The 24,113-nt window shown below is 38.6% G+C and overlaps 1 protein-coding gene across 1 annotated transcript in view; it reads right to left on the reverse strand.

Annotated features, from left to right (window-relative positions):
* Nucleotides 1–24,113, reverse strand: part of ext2 (exostosin glycosyltransferase 2) — a 33,228-nt gene that overhangs the window by 2,253 nt on the left and 6,862 nt on the right. The window contains exons 6-14 of the mRNA XM_079810563.1: nt 23,904–24,099; nt 22,193–22,332; nt 21,748–21,841; nt 14,429–14,560; nt 8,928–9,117; nt 6,428–6,594; nt 5,070–5,213; nt 4,682–4,810; nt 767–849 (exon numbers count right to left, since the gene is read on the reverse strand). Of these exons, the coding sequence (XP_079666689.1) occupies nt 767–849; nt 4,682–4,810; nt 5,070–5,213; nt 6,428–6,594; nt 8,928–9,117; nt 14,429–14,560; nt 21,748–21,841; nt 22,193–22,332; nt 23,904–24,099 (1,275 nt within the window). The remainder of the gene's footprint in view (nt 1–766; nt 850–4,681; nt 4,811–5,069; nt 5,214–6,427; nt 6,595–8,927; nt 9,118–14,428; nt 14,561–21,747; nt 21,842–22,192; nt 22,333–23,903; nt 24,100–24,113) is intronic.

Below are 24,113 nucleotides of genomic sequence, written 5' to 3' on the forward strand. Positions count from 1 at the left end.
AAAAAAAAAAAGAGGCTGAGAGAGTGGAGAAAAATGGGCAACGTGGATAATACAGCAAAATTTGCCTTCCAAAAAAGGCTCTTTTGAGAAAAAAACATTCATGGTAGAAAATAACCAGCGTTCTAGAGTTATCTGAATCATGAGATGCATGCACAAAGTAAAACAACGGGAATCAGATGTTTTCAAAATGTCTGGCATTCCCAGGACACATATCAAGAGAGAGAAGCATAACCAGAGGCTCTAAACAAGTGTGACCTCTGGAAAGGTTCAGCAGTCAAAGAAGCCCTTGATTGGCTGCAACCACTCCGTATTCACTTCAAGGTCAAACACTCTCTCGCAGGCTGCTTCGGAGTCCACCAGACTATTGCTTTAATTCCTCAAAAACAGCTCGGAAGTATGAAACCAATCATCAAGACTCGAGACTATGCTTCAGCGGACAAGGAAACGGTTGTGATTTTCAAAGAAAATCAGTTCAAGCCTTTCTGATGCGTGCTTCGCTTGGTTCATACTTGAATTGAAACTCCGAATGAATTAATGATTTGTGGTGAACCTCTGACAGAGAGGAAAGTCACAGTTCTTTGAGAAGGAAAGTTTTTTGTAAGGTCCAGTGAATCTGAATGTTTTGATCTCAGAGCACAGGAAAGTATCTCCTGTACTGAGCTACAATGAGCCAATTGTTGGTAAAACCCACAATGTGCTTCATATGCCAATAATGCCGCCAGAGCCCACTCTGCCCAACTAAAGGGAATCCCTGGTTATACTGTACCTTTCCACCATGTGCGTCTGGTCCAGGGACAACCCGTCAATCGCTGTGCACTCCGGGCACTTGAATTTTTTCCGAGGAGTAACCTACGGTAAAGAGAAAAAACAAAACAAATGTGACACTAGTTTTTATGTGGAAGCCACAAGTTTGGTTTTTCTGTCTGTCTGTCTGTCTGTCTGTCTGTCTGTCTATATGTATATATATGTATATATATGTATATATATATGTGTGTGTGTGTGTGTGTGTGTGTGTGTGTGTGTGTGTGTGTGTGTGTGTGTGTGTGTGTGTGTGTGTGTGTGTGTGTGTGTGTGTGTGTGTGTGTGTTTATATATATTGTTATAAGTCACTTAAGTCAATGAAGTGCTACAACAATTTTGACATTTGGTGGTTATCGCACAAATAGAGTTTGCCATATAAAATACATAATACGGATGCAATGGTTTTTAATAGTATTTCTCCCACCACAAGATTTATTTCAAATAATTTGGTATTTATTCTTCTCATTTTGAGATGTCAGAAGGTGGCATTTGGCATTCTTTGTAAGAGCCTTTTTTGAAACCGTATTATTTAAAAAAAGAAACAATAAATGTAATTTTGATGCTCATTAATATGGTGTGACAAGAAGTGCACATTAACCAATAATCTCTTTCTCTTTATCACTAGTTATAGCATGAAAAAAACATGAATAGCCATCTGAAAGAATAATTAAATATACATGAGAGAACATACTTTTCAAGTAAATTGTACTGCAATTGCCTAATCAAGCCATCAACAAAACATTTATCTCAGGAAAGCTGGTTATCTTTAAAAAAATAAACTTGAAAAAGAATAAAAGTATAAAGTTGAAAAGTTGAAAAGTATAAAGCTACAATTGTAAATATATTCTTAAATATATAGACTATATTATAAATGCAATACATTTTTATTCAACCTGTTACTGGTGTCTTAACATATTTAACGTATGTTTGAATAAATCTAACTGTCAAAAATGCCTGAAAATTGTTTGGAATATTTAGAGTTATGACACATATTATAAGAAAGCAGATACTTTCCTTTTTTACAACAACAAAAAAATAGTGTTTTATCGGTTCTTACCTCAAAATTATCTGACCTACATGTGTCTGTAGCTCACAATTTAATGCTGAGAAATCATGACACACTCCTTATATTAAAAAACAACAGAATCTGACACAACATCGATAAGGTTGTTTAATAATGAGCTGGGGCTGCAATGAAGGGCCTCTGTGAAGAGTGTGTGTGTGTGTGTGTTTGGGAGCTGGGTGGGAGGAGAAGACTTGATGACAGGTCATATAAGTCAGATGTAATGAGAGAGCCGTCCGTGCCCGTGGCCTAGCTAAACGACCGTATCTGCCGCGCTCATTAGACGAATGATGTACGACCCCTCTGCCCCATTCCTCCTCCAACAACCCACACACACTTGACTGACACTCTCCACAGTGGGAGCCTGGGCTTGGGGCACTAGGAGGTGTGGGTGATGTGGGGATGTGGAGGAGAGAGGGGAGAAGGTTCATGGCGTAACTGACTGCAGAATGAATGTACCCCAGTGAGCTTAGGAAAACAGAGCGAGCAGGAGAGAGGCAGACAGTGACACCCAGATAACAGAGGTTAAGGCCAGGGCTTTACAGGCCGAACAGCACCTGGACAGAGTCACTGTAGACTACAGACTGTAGAGGCTGGAGGAGAGGGCGAAGGCTGATCAGAGACAGAGCACACTGTCAGAATATCCGCATTCTTTTAGGGAACGCCCACATTCATTTTTAAGTGATCATATTTTTTTTTTTACATCCAAAACATGATCTAATAACCCATTTGTCAATTTGTCTGAATCTTTAAATGAAAGCTTTAATAATCTGCAATATTAACATTGTGTCCATTCACTCACAATGTTGCAAAAGTTTGGCTTTCAGTATTTATTTATTTTTTCACAGAAATTAATAAATTTTTTCAGCAAGCACGCATTCAATTGATCAAAATTGACAGTAATTATTACCTTTATAACATTACAACAAAAGTGTTCTATTTCAAATAAGTGCTGTTGAACTTTCCATTCATCAAGGAATCCTGTAAAAAGCATCACGATTTTCACAAAAATATTAAGCAGCATAACGAAATGTTTCTTGAGCAGCAAATCAGTATATTAGAATTATTTCTGAAGTATGACGTGACACTAAAGACTGGCGTAATGGCTAATGATTGTGGTTTTAAATGATTTGTTTTAACTTGTAATAATATTTCACTAAATTAATGTGTTTTTACTGTCTTTTGATCAAATAAATGCAGCCCTGTTAAAGGTAGGGTAGGTAGGATTTGGTTAAAAAACTTTTTTTCCAAATTTGTTTAAACTTTCTTTATATATCAATACATAATTAAAATGTAAGTACTCTGAAAAAGAAAGTATGAAAATTGAGTGCATGTAGACCTCTCACGACTGTTTTAAAGACAGCTCATTATTTCCATTCACTCCACCTTCTCCCTTCTGGGCTCTTTCCAAAGCCACGCCCCCAAAACACATGAACGCGCTACGCCGACCGCGATCAGCTCAGCTGAAAGACGCATTATTTACCTGAGACGAGCGGAGAAGAAGGAGCGGAGTGCATGTAGTGACATCATGTCAGAATCACATGTAATAAAAAAATCTAACTTTTATCATTATGAATATAAACAAATAAGATGTCTTTTAGTACTCACTCTCAAGCTAGAATAACGATACTGGTAAAGTTTAAAATACACACACAACACAGGGTCTACGACACACACAGATACAAGATGTAAACATTGGTAGAGTATATAAAAACAAACCAAGGGCCGAAATAAACGTGCAGGTAAAGTTCCTGGTGAACATGGTAAAAGAGTTTAGACAGAGGGTAGTAGCTAAAGCTAACTTAGTTCTAAAAAAAGTTCCTGGATGCGGTGTACTAGCTTTTACACATGCATTTTGTTATCTAGAGTTACATTTTGCGAAATTCAACACGACAGCGATCAACTTGAGCTAAGCGTATTGAGTATTTATCATCTCTACTAAGTCTCTACTAACGTGTGCTAGTGAGAAATGCTTCATGAAAACATAAACCAAAAAAATTTATAATCAAAATGAAAGATTACCTGTCCAGCAGAAATACAGTCTCTTGAACTCAAACGGGTGCGCCAGGGTTGCCAGGTTTTCACAACAATATCCGCCCAATTGCTACTCAAAACTAGCCCAAAACAAGCCCGATCGTGTTTCTCCGGTAAAAATCGCATTTGGGGGGTAAAATATGTGTCTTTTTGGTAGGGCTTCCTGCTAAAATTCGCAAATCCCGGGGCAAAACATCACATAATTGGGGTCGCTTCAACCCGCGGACATGAGAAACAGCCCGCGGCAACAGTGTTTGAAGTAGCCCGACTTGGCAACACTGTGGCGCGCGCATGTGGGCAGATCCTGAGCAAAAGCGGCGGTAGCCATGGTAGCGAGAGAGAGTGACAGGCGCGCAAGCCAATCACTTGATTCGGCCCGAACGAAAATAATGAGCGATGTTTATTGCAGATTAAAAAGTCTAGAGTCACTCGATTTTTATACTCTCTTTTTCAGAGTACTTAAATTTTAATTATGTATTGACATATAAAGACAATTTAAACAAATTTGGACAAAAGTGTTTTAGATCAGACTTACCTACCCCACCTTTAAGCTTAACTTTTCAAAAACACATTACCGACCCCTAACTTTTGAATGGCAGTATATGTAGGAAAATACGGTGAAGATTACTTTTTTTTATATTCGTTTCCATTAGTGATTTGGGTGCACTAAAAAACTGTGTGTACTCTTATTTCAAAAAAGCATGTAAAATCCATGATATAGCCCCTTTGTAGTAGAACCAAAACCACAGGCATTAACAATATTGAACTCTGAGGTTATGTTACCTTTATTGGGGCTTTGCCAGTGATGTTGGCGACAAGGAAATTCATGGCAATATCCTCGCAGTTCATATGAGCATCCACCCAGTTCTTGATGTCTCCAGGCATTTTATATGTGTAGAGATAGTTGAAGTACTGGAAAGTAAAAATAAACGTAACAATTTGTGACGAGAAGCATAATCAGCCATTTTGATGGGGGGAAAGAGATGAGTGAAGAAATGGATACTAGAAGAGAAAGTTGAACATCATTGAGGGTTTTGAATTACAAATGAGATAACTTCTCTTGATCTCTGAAGGACACCACTGAGGGAGGATGGAGACACGGAGAAAATGATTTCGGCAGAAAGCAACCCTGGATGGAGGTGACAAAGTCTATGACAGATTTGTGCTTTACCTTATGGTAGAACGCAGCTCCAGTCAAGACCATTGACACTTCATTGGTCCACTCAGATTCATATTTCCACTTGCCCATCTCATGGTCCCATAAGTGGAGCCGTCCGGGATATCCAACCAGCCTGTCTGGGAACTCACGCCAAACCTAGACACAGACACGCAGCATATCTGAGGCATAATATAAGCCTTCACAAATGCTAAGACCACAAAAGATCAGTAAATTGTTGAACAATTACAGTCATTTAGATAACACTGGGTTCAAAGGATGCTAAACCATGAATATCAAAGGTTAAATCAATGAAGTTTAAATCTAACGGTTTGTTAATCCAAAAAATGACAGGCAGGCCTACAGGATATGATGTAGAAATTCTTGAATGTCATTCACGAGTAGCATAAGCAGCTAGTGTTGTAGCCAGGCAGCCATGTCTAAAGCTGTCTTCCATTTCATACAATTATCCATAAATTACACTTCATTCGCTCAATAGTGTATAAATGCCTGCAGGTGAGTTGAAGGCAAGCCTGCAGCCATGGACAGCATTGCTTGTCCTGTCATCCTTCACATATAAAAAGCTAAATTATAAAAAAATAGAGACTTCAACTGTAAGGAATGCTTTGAGATGCTGAGCACCGATTTAGGCAATAGAGGATCCTGCGATGCATGTAATCTCAATTTTAAGTAGGAGTGACCCAAAGAGGTTCTGGGATCACAGTTCTGCTCCATCATCATTGTGCATGTGGGGACGACAATTAACCCTTAGTTGCTCCAGATTCTGTGAATTTGGTTTAAAAAGCAGCTACATCAATAGAATCCATTTGACTATCAAGATAAAAGGTGCTCCTCCTGTGTGTCGATCTTCAAGTCACATGGAGGCTATATTAATATATGGAATGGCTTTCTTTAACACATAACTATGAGTGCTAACATTTCTTTCAGTCTTTCAGCATTTTTCAGACCTGCAGTTGGTTTGCTTTGTTCCTACACAAACCGAACTAAGGGGGAAAACGCACCAAGTTCAAACATCAAATGCTCCAAACAAACTAAGAATCTAGGGCGAAACTTATTTATTTCTTCCTTACAATTTTTGTGGAGACGGTGATACTTTCTATTAATCAAAGAAACCTGAGAAAAGTTCAAAAGAGCACCATTTTTTGTAGTATTTGCAACCTTGCTGGAAAAATCCATAATACAAACTTACTGTGTTCATATCTTTTAGAAAAAAACAAAACATCTTACTGGCCCCAAACTTTTCAGCGGTAGTGCATGTGCCATTTTAGAGGAACCTTCAGTGTAGTTCAGTGTAGTTCATGTTTTTCATAGCAAGTAGAAGTATGCAAGCAGGGATTTGGGGCTTTCACTACCTCATATCCAAACTGAAGCTCATCTGAGGTCAACATGATGATGTCATCATCAATAGCCAGAACAGCTTCTGTCTCGATCTCATCGAACGGGAAGAAGCGATTGCTGAGCTTGTTTTCTTTGGTGCGGACCACTTTAAGAGGTACTGCGACTTTGGGCCACAGTGACTCTGTTACAGAGAGAAGGAGAAAAAGAAAACAGTGAGCTAATAATAATACACTGTCGGTTTCAGAGAAGATGACAAACTATGAGAGATGGCAGCAACTGTGGAAAAGAGAGCGTGGGTGGATAAATCTAAACACATCACTGAGTAAAAGCACATATGAATCTGACCGCACTTACATTCTTCTCAGGGCAGAAGAGACAACGCTCTTTATTTTCTGTTGTATAAGGGCTTGGGAGGAGTTCAGAGCACGCAGAAGACAGATGGGGCACGGTGTCACCTAATAAAACTGACGAGAGAGAGTCTACTGGAACTCAAATACAGAGACCCTAAGACTAGGAGAGTCTGCAATTATACTGCTACCCCAAAGCCAGGGCATAGACCCTGGAAATCTCCGGAGATCTGGAATGAGCTCATCTCCGTTAGGACGAAGCATTTCAGCCTACAGTGTACTTCCACAAGATCACACAACAAACTATGAAGGGGGAAAAAAAAGTATTTCCTAACTGCCGGAAAACCTCCCTGGCTCCAGACGAAGGCTGAAAGAAGAGCCAGATCTTCACATGCAAGTAAACTGATACTGTCACCACATCCAAGCCTGGCACAGTGTTTTCAACTAAGACAAAGACAAACACAGACAAGATGGACTACAAAGACAAGAAACATTTTAACAACTAAACCTAACTGGCGTAATCCAGAGCGGCACAACACACAAACTTAGATGTTCACACATCATAAAGCTGCACCATAAGAACAAGCAGCAATCTGAACGTGTTTTTTTTAAATGGCCAGTAAACACTTCCTTGCCCGGTACTGAAATTTCATTTGGGCTGTACTTTAAATATGAACATTTAGCAAATTATATCCCCTGTGACACCACCAAATAAAAGTTCTCCTCCCCTCCGAGTGTATTAAGTCAAGTGTTTAACTCCCTAGACGCAATCCTTTAGTCAGAGTTCCCCAGCACCTCATTAAAATGACAAACAGTCAAGATTTGGGCAGCTAAGGCTGCTCGAAATAAACAAACATAATCAGCGATGGAAAAGGGTGTGGAGGAAATCCATCCTCATCAGGTCCTGAGCCCCAGGTTGACCCGTGAACAGACCTTATTAGTTCTAATGGGTCACAAAGCTTGAGCCCGGCTTCACTGACGCCTCTAATCAAAGGCAACACAGAACCATTAGTCTACTTCAAAGTATTTCCCTTCATAATGGCATTACTCAAATCTATAGAGGATATATTTAATTCCCCATTCCTCTTTTTTTCCACAAGGACTTCATAAACGGACGCATACCTAATCGCCTTGTTAAGCAGTATTATTAGAGGCAGAGCCACAATAAATAACTACTAATATCAGCTTATTTTGACATATCTAATGGGCCATAAATTTGACCACAGCTGTAGGAAAGGAAGACTGTTATTGAAACGATCCTTTCGGTTTGACAATAAAGTTTAAGGGTGGACGTCTGGTGAAAACAGGCCATATATCAAAATGAATTAAAATGCACTTAATTCATCTAGTCTGGAGTAAGAGGACTCGTCAACAGCTTACAAACAGTCGATGAGAAAAGCCACATTTCTGCTGTCTCCTCACATGCAGCCATATGCCAGTGGATATACCAAAGGCTTGGGTTCACACTCCATATCTGAAGATAAACCAGAAAGGTCTGGCCCCAGACCAAGGCACATCATGCTTTCAATTCTCCAACCTCAAGAGGAACACGATTTGGCAACTCACTAGCTTATCATTCATCTGTTCCATATCAGGGGTTTCATGTCTTTTGTGAGAGCCACACAACAGCATTTCATACTGGTGTCACATTTTCGTTCTTTAATAACTAAAGATGTCAGTACAGCAGTGTAGATTTAGTTATCTCTTATCTCTTTTAGTTATGGCATTGATATTGAAGTTCTGGCAGTGAACTTCAGTGAAATCATTTTCTTCATGCTATGGCCAATAACAAATAAATGTCTGATATTAATTCTATCCTGTTTCTATGTTCTATAATGTCTAAAATAAATATCAATTATACAAAGTAAAATCAATCATTTTAAATGCTAAAAGTGAATTTAAGCATCAAACATTTTCATATACAGTATGAACAAGGGATATTAATTGTTTTTTATGTTTGCTAAAGATTTGCTCAAAGAAGTTTTTAGTGTTTTAAAGATTAACTTAAGTGAGTGTTACCATAATGATAAAAGTTATCTAAAAGTAAAAATAGGGGACAATTAAAGCAATTAAATATCTAATACCTGCCAATATGGGCTATCACAATGTTTGTTTTTTATTTAACCTTTATTTAATGCCTCCCTAGTTCAAACAACGTGACACTAACCTTCAGGGGGGCTCTTGTTCTGGTTGTTCCACACCACCAGTAGTTTGGCCAAGCTTGGCACCTTGGAGATCTCAGTGATGACCCTAAAGAGGCTTTCGATACGATCATATGTCAACACCACAGCCGTGAACCCAGGTGAGCGTGGCGGAATGAGAGGAAGGAAAAGTGGGCTGTTCACACTTGACCATTTCTGTTGGGGAAAAACACAACCAATTTAAATAAATCAGTGGGCAACTCAATTCAACGCACCGGTTTTCTTATCTTTACAATAAATGCAAGCATTTCCATGACTTTTTTAATGACCTGAAGTGCAGTAAGATAATCAGCAGCCTCAGCCAAAACATGGCTTTATTTGGAAACACGCATGGGCTATAAAATTTAAAGATTACTGAGAATGCTAATAACCAGCAGTGGTGGGTAGGTGATTAAAAGTGGCATGGAATGTCGAGCACATAACCAACAAAGTTTAGAGCAGAGTTAACAAACAGCTGGAGCAGCATGCCATGACCTTTCATTGTGCATTCGCCTAAACTTCCTTCAGTCTTTGGCAAAAAGTAAAATAAGATTAAGTACTTTCAGCCAGGATTTTACCCTATAACCAAGGACTTGAAGCTACCCAATAAAGCATCTCTATCATGACAGTCCTGTAAAACTCCTATCGCAGTTTAATCCACTAAAGGCTTTGTGTGCATAGGTGCTACATTCCTTGTGGTAGACTAAATTTCAATAAGTGGATGGATCCAGAGAGAATGTTTTCCTTAGCTGACCTGAGTGAAGTCTGGCGGAGAGCAGAAGACGACAATGTGAAGATCCAATACACTTTGGTCAGATATTAAGAGCTAAATTAAATACTTCCTCGCCTCAGGCTCTTTGTCATTCCATGGCATCCATCCATCCTTTTCCTGTTAACTGTTATGTATCTGAATTTGATTAGAATGTTAAACTTCCTGGTGTTCTTCTTGAAATAAAATGCTAACATATGGTATCCTCTGAAGCTTGGTCAAAACATCAATGGTCTTAATATTTCCCTTCCTACAAAACAAGTAGAAACTGAGAACTTAATACCAGTGTAAAGCATTTATACAACAGCAATTGCCATTACCGTTAGGTGTAGTCCACACCAACTCGGTACTTTTAATCTTATCAAGAGACCATCAACAATAGTTGTCTATTGATGAGCTAGATCTACACCGCTCCATAAGAGAGATCTCTATTACAGAGATTATTTTTCAGAGTCAAAAATGTCTCACCAATTCATGATATTCTGAACTATTTCTGGACATACTCAAACCATGAGCTGTAAATAGTTAGATATAAGATCTAAACTTCCTCTCGTAATGTGCTAACTGCATTTTGTCTAAATTTGTATTTTATATCAATTCCTGCTTAATTCCATATGCTTCTTCAACAGTTTAAGTATGTATAAAACGTTTACTGTGGCTGTTAATCCATTAGACCACCACCAAAGCAAGCTCGGGTTTTAATGTAAAGTGATACATCTATTAATGAGCACAATTCCGAATCTAATTTGGATCTCTTTTGTTCCTATTTATCCTGAGCTGTTTTGTCGAGAGTGGAATTTTATGACTGCACTCCAGTGAACTCTGGTGCAGCAGGGGTGCAGATGAGTCCTGGCAGGACCGGGGTGAAGCAGGGGTGCTGGGACGCTATCGGCGTCAGTGGCTGTCTCCTGCCAGTGTGGGGCTTGGCTCATCTTCCTGGCCCGCTTTAAAACAGCCCGTAAACTCCCAAAGATGCACGGACTGGAACCCAGATCAAGTGACGCTGTAAAGTAAATATTGCGAGTGCTTAAAGGGCCTCTGATGCGGTCATGAAGACTGCTGTTTATTGGCCTGAAGGATAAGGACTGAACGTAGAGCGAGTATACAGACTTTCTTTGTCGTTTCATGGTCTCTTCTACTTTGTCAGTGGAGAAGAGACACAAAACAAAGCGACAAATAACAAAAAGCTCCTGTAACTGCAGCAACAAAAAAGAAAAGACTGCTTCACCTTTAATTGGAAGACTAATTTAATTATTCTTTTCAAAAACTCACCAGTGCATAAGGAAAATTCAGCATTGGACTTGGTTTGAAGTGATTTAGACTGGATTTGGCTAAAAAAGATGCAATTACGTTTTTATTTCTACCAAAAAAAACACTAAATCTTTGAATTCGTCCATGTAAAATTCTCACTATTGGTGTGAGGCCTCCATTTAAAAATTTGCTCAAGTTTTCATTTTAACACTACTAATAACACTTCCTTTAATCAAAGCGTGAATTTGATTCAAATAAAAACTCAAAGGGCCCACAAAATGCGACCCGCAAGAAGAGATTATATGGCACTGATAGCCTACAGCAAGGCCGTGGGCCCTTTACTCCCTCCCATACAGCAGCTGCTGAAGGTGCCCGCAAATAGAGAGTCGTGGTTAACCAGCTCCCTCGCAGCGTCCGCCATGGTCTGTCACCATGGACACAGCCGTCCTTCATACAACATCAGTCAACCATCCTGCTAATAAAAAACAAACTTTATACGCCAATGGAAATTTCTTTGAGGTGCCTGACATGGACACCAAAAGCAGAGGGGGAAATAATTAAAGTACCACTGTGACATATAAGTGGTAAGAAGAATAAAGAAGAACACTGGGGTGTGGTGCGTATAAGCTTGGTCAGAACGCTCTGATCTAATTGGGCAGGCTCCAGTGCGGTTCGGCATATGTTGAGTCTTTGTGAATTGTTAAAGTAAATAAGCAGGAAAACAAGACTAATTTTTTATTCCGACAATCAATGCCAGAATATTTGCTTGCGGTTAGTCAGTGTTCACCTGCTATTTGGAACAAGCCTTAAATGACCGGGTTCTCAACTTTTGGCTTGTTTCTGTAAAGGCAGATTTGCTCAAACCAAAGCCATCCAGACTCTCCAAGATCTGAAATTCCATGCCAAAAGTCCCATTTGAATCTCTTCATTTATACTTTGAAATACATGGTACGAAGAGGAATTTCACCACCTAAAGACAAGGCCGTTATTATCATCTCGGATACGAAAGTGTGTGGGTTAGGTATAATTACTCATGAAAAGCTTGTTATTGGGCAACAGTATTCTTTTGTCATACGTGAAGAGGAGGTTACAGGCGGCTCGAGTGACGGTGAGGGATTGCAGGCCGTTTCATGTGGGCCGAAGGGGATTGGCGAGTCTTGCAGCTGGGATCATACTAGTACAGCTTTGGGATTAGTCGAAAATGGAACCCAGATGAAAGCATGGACGCCTGTTCAATTGCAAAGGCTCAGTGCGCAGAACATTTACCTCCAGATTCTCATTGAAGCTGATGGGCAGCGATTGCTAACATCACAGAGACTGGGCTAAAATAAGAGCTGCATTCTAAGTGGCAGCGGCTTCCTGGAGATTTGAACTGTCGAGAACAGGCAGCGGTCACGTTGCTTTAGTTTTCGTCCCTCAAACAGATGAACAGTGCCTGCACTTTTTTCAATGCAAGGAAGAAATGGGATGAGAAATGTATACATGAAAGATGCACATTTACAAATCACACATATGAAGTAGGAGCTTATATTTTCGGCACTATTAACCTTTCCAGTTATTTCAGCATTTAAAAATTCAACCTGGCATCCCAAAAACGACTGATGTTAAGAATTCTTCACAGATAATAAATGAATGATGGAACATAAAGCATTCTTTGGTTAGCAGAGGCTGAATGCAAGTTCCCTCAGAAGTCAAGCACAAAAAGCTGCCTGTCCTGATGACGTCTCCTAAGGCAGAGCTGGAGAAATGTGCTTTCAATTATGTCCCGGTGGATATAGGGAAGCAGAACAAGAAATGCACTCGATTTATGTACTGCTCCGATTCTGCTCAGCATGTTTTTACTGAACATTCAGAAAGCATTTAATATTTCCCGTAATGCTAGCGGTCAAAATATACACAGGCAGGACTATTAGCCTCCAGGGGGTCTGGATCCCTCCATCTGATCTGAATGGTAACGAGACGATGAGAACTATTGACAATATTGAACAAAACCCCTAATGAACTCCACACTTCTCTCATTTCTGGTCTAATTTTTGACTGTGTACAAAACCAGAGAGAAGTTTGATTAGTCATTTTTCGGCACACAGCAAGTTACAAGCCTGGAATTGTGCTCTAAAGAGTCATTGAAGAGACAGACAGACAGACGCCCTTCATGTGACGCTGCAGTATTCTGAAGCTCACACCAATGTGTAATGTTGTCTTTACAAAGCTGTCTGCTGCCACTACTAGAGTGACGCCGTGTGAAATGACACAGAGCTGTAAAGTACGGGCACAAGAGCACTCTCTCACTTAACCATACATTGTATCTTGATCTAACATCCAATTTAGGCTTTAAATTTAGAGAAGAACATGGACAATTTTCGGCAAAAAAACATTTAATGTCCTTACACACCACAAGAATCAGTTTCTATAAAAGAACAAGAACTGGATAAAAATGTAACATTTGATACTGATTTAACACTGTGCTTTGGGTAAAGGCCTATTTACACCTAGTCTAAGGCCCCGTCCACACGAAGCCCGAGCTTTCCCCACCCGATCTTTCCCCCCCCTCGTTCCAAGAAATATCCACGTACACACCAGAGCACTGAAACTCTGCCACATAAATACACTAAAAACGGATAAGAAGAGTTCTGGCTAGAAGAGGTACAGAAATGGTAGGAAGTGAGGCAAAATATCACAATAAAATAACAATAAATAAAATTGCTACTTACCAGAAGTGTTTTATTAACGCCTACACCTACCCCAACCCTAAACCTACCCTGGCTTACAATAATGCAAATACAGTAATTAAATGCCGTAATATTGATGTGCGCATGCCCAGTGCCCGTAGTTGTATTCCTTTCTAGTCTTTCCCTTGCGGGATGTGGTGTGATGACATCACCATTTCACCAAACATACGGATTGGCTGTACACACGAAAACGCAAGGGTGTCGTTTTCAGATTTATCCACTCTGGGACCCCGTTTCAAAAAATATCGGATTCATGCTCCCAAAACGCCGGATCCGTGTTGATACGGTACAATTTTTTAACGTATACAGCTAAACGCGTCTCCGTGGACGGGGCCTCAATTTGTATCATGAACACATGCAGGACATGATATGCATCAATGAATCAATGCCTCTCAATTAACTACTTTACATCTACATAAAAATATAGTACTGCATCAAATCTTTTTTGTTGTGGTTAGAGCCGGTTATTATTCAAACAGCAAAACATTCACCAATAAAGACTTAATATACATTATTGTAGAGTGCAAAATAAAAATAAATAATCAAATAAATAAATGAATAAATAAAATAAAATAAATAAATCACTCTGAATTACTTCGAAATAACCGATTTCAATCTTATAGAATTTGGATTATTCTCCAAGAAACGGCTCTAAATAACATGTGACCAGGAGAAACTAATTTAACATTTAAAATCCACTGTGCATATGCAATAAAAAAGACCAAAAAAAGTTACTTACAACTACAGGAGGATTGTTCCACTCTTCGTAGGTACGAGCTGCATACGGGTAGATGCGATCATTAATGATCTGGAGAGTTGTCATGCCAATAGCCTTCATGGAGCTGAAGTAGGCTTCCCAGAACCAGCGGGCCTAGGAAACAATAAATGTCATGGCATTGAAATATTTGTGGGAAGAGCAGCAAAGCACAGAACAACTGATAAACAGAAATATATACGCACACAAAAACCATGTGAAAGATACAAACCAAAGGCAAAAGATAAGGCCTCTCACATCCTTTCACTCCCACCATCCTGCTCGTGCCTTTATGACCCCTACACACTTTCAAAGGCAAAACAGCCCATTAAAACACTGGTGACATGACTGCAGGGACCATTCCAGGTGGTTATGAGCCCTTTAGACTATCAGTCTTTTAACTTTTCCACTCAAGTGGCACTGAGACTGCAGCTAAAGTTTAAGAGCAGAGGTCAGGTCATTTTACTCCACACCAGCACAGGGACGTACTGCAACGTATTCACATTTGCCATGCTACTATAATGTTGATGTGATACAGAAAAACGATAGTACTCTTGTACAAATTTCTTTTTTTTATTTAAAGAAATGAATTAAACCGATCAAAAGTGACAGTAAAGAATTTTACATTTGACAAACAAACAAAAAATTCTCATAAATGCTGATCTTTTGAACTTTCTAGTCAAAGAATCCTGAGGAGGAAAAAAACATTTTTTTATCAAGGATTCCCCAAAAACATTAGGCAGCACTACTGTTCTCAGCATTGAAGATGATGTTAACGAAATGTTTCTTAACCACAAAATCAGCATATTATGATTTCTGAAGGATCGTGTGACTGGAGCAATGATGCTGAAAATTCTGCTTTTCCATCACATGGAATAAATAAACATTTAAAACATATTAATAGAAAATATATTTTAAATGATAATATTTCACAATATTACCGTTTTCATTGTATTTTTAATCAAACAAATGCAGCCTTGGTGAGGATAAGGGGCTTTAGAACATTTAAAAAAACCTTACCGACCTAAAATAAGAAATCATTTCCATAATACCATCAGAGAATAAAATAGCCTATACTTTTAAAAAGTCTGGCAGCTGTCGTAAATTCAACCTGACTCAAAGATTTAAAAATGGAACCCTGTTCTTTAAAAAGAAAAAAATAATAATCTATAAATAATCTGTCAATACAAGAACACACACTCTTTGCCCTCCGCTGCCGATCCATTAACAAACCCAAGGCTCCAGCAGTGAGGGGCGAGGAGCACATAAGAGTTAATTACCCATAAAACAGTGCTATCTCCTGCTAGGAGGCGCCATGCCGCAGTGACCCAGCTCCACCCTTCCTGGTCCTGTTTGACCCTGTTCTCTTTAAAAGGGCCAACCAAGTGCATGCTGGGGGCAGCCTCATTACCTGGCCTGACCGCAAACAGTGTCAGATTAGGTCCAACTACAAAGAGTCAAATGAGACCAGGGTGAGTATTGGAAAAAAGAATAATGGCTTTCCTACACTGGGCCAATTACTGAACAACGTCAGAGAGCTCTAATGGTCTTTCTTTTAAAGTGCCCCAATTATGGTTTTTCGAATATTCCCTTTCATGCAGTGTGTATTGTAATATAGCTGTTTGTGAATGTAAACGTTCTGCAATCTTGTAAAGTCGAAAGTGCACGATAAGTTATCGCCTTCCAAAAAGAAAGACTCGAACCGCCTATATGAGTCGTTTGTATTTCGAATACTACTGTGTGACTGCTATGTCACTAGAAAAGACATTTGTATAATGCTATGTTGTACGTTGTACGCCCGCAAACAACTTGACCAGCCCTCAAACGTCATTTTACTGACGACTACTTCTCAAATCTCACAGTTCAACACAGGATTTGCAAAAACGCTTGCTATTGAAGAAAGACGGGGTCAGTACCCAGTTTATTTGGACCAGCTTGTTCCTCGGAATCAGTATGAATAATTATTGATGTATATATTTTCTACCGGGTGTTCAAAATATGTAGTTTTGTGTTTTATATTGTGTAGGTTTCCAGCTAACTCACATTATTACTGCCTTACTGAAATAGTTCTAAGCAGCTGGGGGCGACCATTACCTAAAACTCTGTCTATTAATGCAGATTGTCTGTCTTTCTTACTATTTTTTCAGTAATGATAAAGGATGGAGCAATTTGTGTTGCATCAGTCATTCACGTTGGTGTTGGGCTAATGTATGAACCGTTATTGATTAGGCGTGTTGAAATTAATTGTTGCATGGACAATTCTGCATCGATGCAGTAATTGACCATAATCGATTATAGCCGTTTCAGCCTACTGGCGTCTCTCTGACATCATTTGTCACATACACGCTTCTTGCACTAGCGTAAAACGGCGAGTGTGTGTGAGCGCTATTGTAACTACTTGACAGTTTCATGCGCTTTTAGTATTTACTAGTGTTTGTTAGTTCAAAAAGGTCCTGTCGCCTGTGGTGTTCAGACTTGAGTAGTGTTTGATGTTTGCATTCAGGAAGTGAACTTTCTTGGAGTAGATAAAATATGGGAGTTCATATATCGGACTGCTTGTATTCATTGACAAAAATGCAGCCATGTGCTGTAAAATAAAAAATTGAGGATGCAATGCATCGTGATATCAAATCTAATTGTTAATATGATTATGTAATCGAACTGAATAGTGAGACCAGTGACGCTTCACACCACTATTATTGATAAAGTTCCAACATGTGCACCCCAATAAATTTGAAATGTACACATCGGTTTGTTGACGGACATACACTAGTTAAAGGGATAGTTCACCCAAAAATGAAAATCAGCCCGTGATATTAACTTCTGCTAACTGTCGTACACGCGTTCCAGCGCATGACATAGGACGCTCCAGTGAGAATATGCTAGTTGCATATCAAGTTGTGTTGCTCTATCCTCTGTGCTTCTGCGTTCATCACCAGAACTTATGCTACACCTGCGCCCTACATCAAACACTGCGTGTATGACAGTTAATGGAAGTTAGAGATTACAGTTTGTAAAGTTTTAAATATGGATATTTGTCTTACACAAACGCATCGCTTCGCTTCAGAAGCTTTACTTTCATAACGGATAGATGCATTTTTATGGACTTCAAAACAGAAACAGCCATTCACTGCCATTACAAAGCTTGGAAGAGCCAGGACATTTTTTTTATAGAACTCTGATTGTATTCGTCTGAAAGAAGAATGTCATATACACCTAGGATGACTTGAGGGTGAGTAAATCATAGGCTAATTTTTATTTTTGGGTAAACTATCCCTTTCATGCTGATGTTGAGGAATTAGTTGCAACATCTCATAATGTACCTCAAACTGAGTAGCGCATTACTGAGAAATGCAATGGAGCTTTAATAACTCGTTCTTCCAACGTTTCATCATTGGACTCGCGCTCGGATTGATATGGTAAAATCAACGTCATCGTTACGGTCTTTACAGTGTGTGGTGAAATGTGGTGATGTGCCACGTACTGTATATTATGAGAAAATTAAACCTGCCGTAGGAGACCTCCAAAACAAAATTAGAAGCCTTTAAAACAGCATAATAGGGGCACTTTAAAAAGAATAGATGAAACAGAGGTTTGCAAAAGACATTAAAAACAGGGAACCCCCTGACCATTCCAATTACTCTCACTTACGTGAACTAAAATCACTGCAGCAAGGTTATTCATTTACTTATTTGCTTTTGAGGATCTTTTGCTGCACATCACTTCATTGGTTGGTGTGTTTGTTGTCATTTTCCCAACCCAGAACTCAGTTCATCACATTAGAAGAGCGCCTGTCACTCCCCCTTCCACTGGCCCCCAAGGGCCTGGCTCTTAAACCTTAAAGAAATACAACTACACAAAAACAGCTTTTCTTTTTATGGAGAGGGGAAGAGGATTCAAAAAGACTTTCTGATCCCAAGGGGAGCGCAGCCACCCATAAATCAGCTCGTGATGAAAGTTTCCTTTCCGACCAGGAGAAGGCAGAGAGAAAACCGCACCCACCAAGTGCTGAACCCGCCCCGTTTGAACGCTTGCAAGAATTTTTATGAGGAGGGAAGAGACAGAGTCTCGTGAGAGAAGAAAACATTGGCTGCTCTTCTGACACACTTAAGGTTGTTCATACAGTACACTCTTGAACATACCAGAAACATTCCTTTCTCTACGCTTTTACCGGACACTGTTCTATATAAAACAACTTTTGCTATAATAACTGTGAATGGGAAACATAAAGAATTTAATGAATCCGGTTCCAGTTCATCTTAATGATTCTGGTTCTCTAATGGTTCCATAAACAATTCCTTTAGCACATTTAAGGAAGAAATAAAAAAAAAAAAGAAAAGCAACAAATGATGAGAATTTTAATAAATAAAATTACATAACTTTTTAACGTCTTTTTACTGACTTTTAAAGGCATAAAAGCAATCCAAAAATTGGCCTTAACTATATTAAATTATATTACACAAACAAAACTTTTTTTAATATTAAATGTATTTATTTTTATAAAATACTCCTGACATTATTGGCATAAAGTATCTTTAACCAGCCAGTAACTACATAGATTTATGTCTTAAGCCTTAGCACTCCCTATGCTTATTATTAAAGGAAAAGTGGTTATTTTTTCTAAGCCATTAAATTCTTCCGGTTTAAAAAGCGAAGTTGAACCAACGTCACGAAAAGTGAGGTATATGCGTTAATTCGGAGTGCAGATTGGCTGCTCTTCTGACACACTTAAGGTTGTTCATACAATACACTCTTGAACATACAAGAAACATTCCTTTCTCTACGCTTTAACCGGACACCGTTCCATATAAAACATAACTTTTGCTACAATAACTGCGGATGGGAATCATAAAGAATTGAATGATTTCGGTTCTAGTTCATCTTAATGATTCTGGCTCTCTAATGGTTCCATAAACAATTATTTTAGCACATTTAAGGAAGAAATGTTTAGAAAAAAGAAATGCAATTATTTTACCAAATGATGAGATCATTTTAATAAATTAAATTACATAAACTTTTTAACACCTTTTCACTGACTTTTAAAGGTAGCATAAAAGCAATCCAAAAATTGGCCTTTATTGAATTATATTACACAAACAAATTTTTTTGTAATTTTGTAATATTTAATTTATTTATTTTTTATGAAATACTATACTGACATTATTGGCATAAAGTATCTTTAACCAGCCAGTAACTACATAGATTTATGTCTTAAGCCTTAGCACTCATTATGCTTATTATTAAGGGAAAAGTGGTTATTTTTTCTAAGCCATTTTATTCTTCCGGTTTAAAAAGCAAAGTTGAACCAATGTCACGAAAATTAAGGTATATGCGTTAATTCGGAGTGCCATGGCTGGAGAGTACGCTTTTATGTCAAGTTCCTCCATGTAATTCGAGAGAATAAACTCATTCTCATCCCTTAACAATTCAAATCTAACCTCTTCATATCTGTGAGAAGTCTGCATTGTTACGGATTGATTTTTATTTGGAAAAAATGGGAAAAAAAGACAAAAGAAAACCTTTTCCCCGTTATCTCACTGATGAACACTCAATTTTTACAAAGGAAAAGAAAATGAATCTCTCGGGGGTAGGTTCATGACACTTTAAAACCAATGTAACACAGAAAGTTAATTTACATGTTTTAAAATTAAATTCAGCTTACAAGTCATTAGTTTAGGAATATGCTGGACTTCACTGATTGCACTGGAAGGTTGAGATTCACCAACAAAAAAAAAAACGGCTCACAAAATTCATTAGTTCTGGAAACAGGTTCATAAGAGTCATTCATCATGGAGAATCAGTTGGACAGTTTGCAATGCATGGTTTTGATTCACTAAAAATAACCAGCTCATTCGCTATGGGAATCTGACTATACTGGTCCCGCTGTAAATTTCACACTGTAGATTCAGCAGTTTAATGCATTATTTTGTCCTAAATAACTACCAATACAACAAATAACACCCTGTACTCAGAATACTAAATGACCATTAGGCAAAAGTAAGAAGCGCTGTGTAAAACACGCACACAAACTGGAGGCAGAAAAACTTGGAGATCATACCACAAAGTACAGTAGTTGGCTGCTCCCTCTATTGGCCAAAATGCAGAAAAGCTGCTCTACACCTATTCCTCACAACAGTCTACAACACTTCTGCATTTTTGCAGATTTCTGCATAAAATGCAGTCCTACCCTGAAAGTTCAAGGGGTTTGTTTTCTGGCAAGATCAAGAAAAAAGTAGTTTTATAAAGTTTTATTTTTTTAATCCAAGTAAGGTATACATCAAGAACTGGTTCTTTTGTACAATGGCAGTCAAACAATCGCTCTGCTGTCTGGAGGTGGTATAGGCTAGTAAGAAACGAGTGGATCAAGATGTGTTCAAGTGTGGGCTGATATCTCACTGGCTTTGTGCCATGTCATAATTCCAGCACAAAATGTGTTTCTGCACACTAAGTCCTAACACCACCCAGAAACCTGTGGAACTAAACTACAACATTCTCCTCACAAAAAAATATTCAACTTGAGATTGAGAAATATTCAATTGGCTTCAAAAAGCCAATAGAAGCAGAATACAATTATTATTAATTATGGCTACCATAGTGTATTCTACATGGCAACATATAGACCATAATTATAACAGAGTGAAACCAAAATATCTCTTTACATGTATTCCATGTGGTTTAGCCACTTTAATATAAATGTACAGCTGAAAAAGCTGAAGGGAAAAAATTAAAGAGAAAGTGTGCGGTTAACAATTTGTTTGGATAAAGATACATCACTAATACTTAAAATTAGCTTTCATCATGATTTACTATGGCGAGAGAAATTTCATCTTTAGAGAATCAAAAGCACACACTTGCAGGAATATTGTTTTTGGCATTAACCCACCTGTCTAACAGTTATTTTCATAGTGGAGCTAGCACTCCATTGAAAGGAAGAATGTAGTGGAGAAGAGAGGTTGTGACTCCTTTAACCTTGCCTTCACCCTGTATTAAACCTGAGAGAGTTGCTTGCATGTAGTCTGAGAATGACTCAGCTGCTATTGAACTCAGCCATCAGTTTTGACAGCATTTGGTATGGTTTAATAACTGTCAGTGGGTTGAGGGTTGTTAGAGCATTTTTTCCACAAATAGCTCCAAGTGTATTTTGTACTTCAGCTTAAACTTTCGCAGTAAATTAATTGTACAAAAAGTGTCAATTAGACCCAAATCAGACCCAAAATCCAGCTCAAAAACTGAAAAGTACCTATTAAACACCACAATGAATGGACATTATCTCTGTGACTACAATGCTGTAATCACATTCTTACCTGTCTCTGCATCTCCTCCACCTGTCTGTGAGGGATGCTCTTCAAAATAGTGTACATCTCTGGCAACTTTTCTTCTGGAATGACAACGGATGCCCTGCAAGTACACACATATTAAATACTAAAAAATATTTAATATGTTTAATATTATTTGTGTAACATGCATGAATATTAAAAACAAAAGCACATGCACAACAAACAGAGAAAACAACAGACATGCCATTGTCTTGCACTTTTAACTTGCACCGATTAAAGATGGCAGCAAGTCTTTTGTTTGCTGTGCATGTGCTTGTCATATTTTCATCTGGATGTTTATGAACTACTGATCTGTTAAGCATTACATATTTAGTGATAGCTTTCTTCATTAAATATTCATAAGGTGATTAGTAAGTCAGGTAAATGACCGTATTAACTTTATTAATGACAACACTGGGATTTTGAGGTTTACCTTTTCCAGTCCAGTACTTCAGAGAAAGGCAGAATGTAAGAATCAGCCATGATGACAGGGACACATCCAGCCTGCAGCACGTCACTGAGAGTGGCCTGTCCGAGACGGGCCCCGCGGAGAACCACACAGAAAGACGACTCCTACGGAACACACAGGGGACACATGTGTTATCTCTAATAACCATACACTCCCAGACCTCTTCAGTGATGCTGTAACATAGACAGTAGTGTGATCTAGGTGTGTGGTGTAAATGAAGGGGTTGTAATGAAAGGTACTAGGATCAGAGTCTAGAGGGGCTTTGTGTTGAAAAGCTCTCACAGGGATTTGGCCTCCGCTCCTCCTCACTGTGGAACGTCTCCCAGATGTGCTGCAGCACCCAGCCCAGATGATAAGCATACTTCCTGTCTAGACAGGGCTGGACGGGAGATGAGCGTGGTGGACAGGAACAACGTTTGTTTCTATTGCTTACACTGATGGAGAAATGTGTTGCGGTGGTAAAGATCACTCCTGGATGGGTTGAAGCTTTAAAGGGGTCAAGACATGGATCTTTCTTTGTTATTTTAATATATTCCTTGAGGTAATAAAATGTATTTGTACAAAAAAATGTGTGTGTGTATATGTAATATATATATATATATATATATATATAGTAGTAAATGGCCACTGTTATGATTGTCTAATGTCGTTGCATTAAAAAAAAGTATCAATGCCACCTCGCTATTGCATGGGAATAAGTATTTTATAAAACATTAACCATATAAAACTGTCACTTAAAGAAAAAGCATTATGAAATTGTTTAAGATGTAGCTGCTATCAAATCAAATACTGGTTGCTTGCTTCATCTTTCAACACAAATTTCTTAGCGAACTCTCCATTACACTGTGCCTTGTTTACAAAACAATAGCCACTCAAATGCTCCGAACAAACATAAAATCCTATAATCCTTTTTGCCATTAAAAATATACCATCCACTTGAGGTTCCTGAGGTGGGTGCCCTTCTGAAATCCAGAGGCACAAACAAGCTGTTTAACAGGACATGACAAAACAGTACAGTTGTCAGCCATTAAGTGACTGAGTGGCAGTGGGCGGGGCTTATGTTGCGATGATGTATCACTTTTCATCAAAGTCTCACGCTAAATGAAGTGTTTATAATTGGGAGGACGTTTTCATGAAACTTGCAGGATGCTTTAATGGCAAAGACCTCTTATATTACAAGATCGCTTCATAAAATTGAAGTTAAACCACTAGAAACACATGGATTACTTTAATGATGTCTTTACCTTTCTGGGGCATGAAAGTGGTAGTTGCGTAGGTTGTCAATGTAGGAACAGAAAGCTATCAGCTCTCAGATTTCATAAAAAATATGTTAATTTGTGTTTTGAATATTAACAAAAGTCTTACGGGTTTAGAACGACGATAAGGGTTCATTTTTGGGTGCAACCTTAAAAGAATCTAAGAACATTAGCTCTCAAAAGGCAGGATGGGCTTTATTTACACATCTATCATTTAAGACTCTCTGATGACTGAAACTCATGGAGTTTCAGTCATCAGAAGAAATAACTAATAATTTGTTTTTAATAAAATTTGGAATCAGAACCAGTAGATGATAATGTATGCAATGTAAATTGCGATATTTAAAATATACTCTAGTATAATAATTCAATGTGAATTGAATGTTGTTTAATATGAATAGATGTTCAGAGATGCCAACCTGTAAGATTTGTGGGTAGTCGTAGACCTGTCCTTTATAGCAGCGCTTTCTGACTGAGGCCAAACCCTGAGAGAGGTTACTGCATTTGTCTAGGAGGAGCAGGGCCTCCCCATTCTCCTCCTTCAGCCTCTCCAGTTCCACGCGGTATTCCCGATGGATGGCCGTCTGAGATGATAGAATGAAGTACCGCCGGGGCCTGGAGCAAATGCA

The sequence above is a fragment of the Gobio gobio genome (genome assembly GCF_949357685.1).
Source record: "Gobio gobio genome assembly, chromosome: 2".
NCBI classification, from domain to species: domain Eukaryota; kingdom Metazoa; phylum Chordata; class Actinopteri; order Cypriniformes; family Gobionidae; genus Gobio; species Gobio gobio.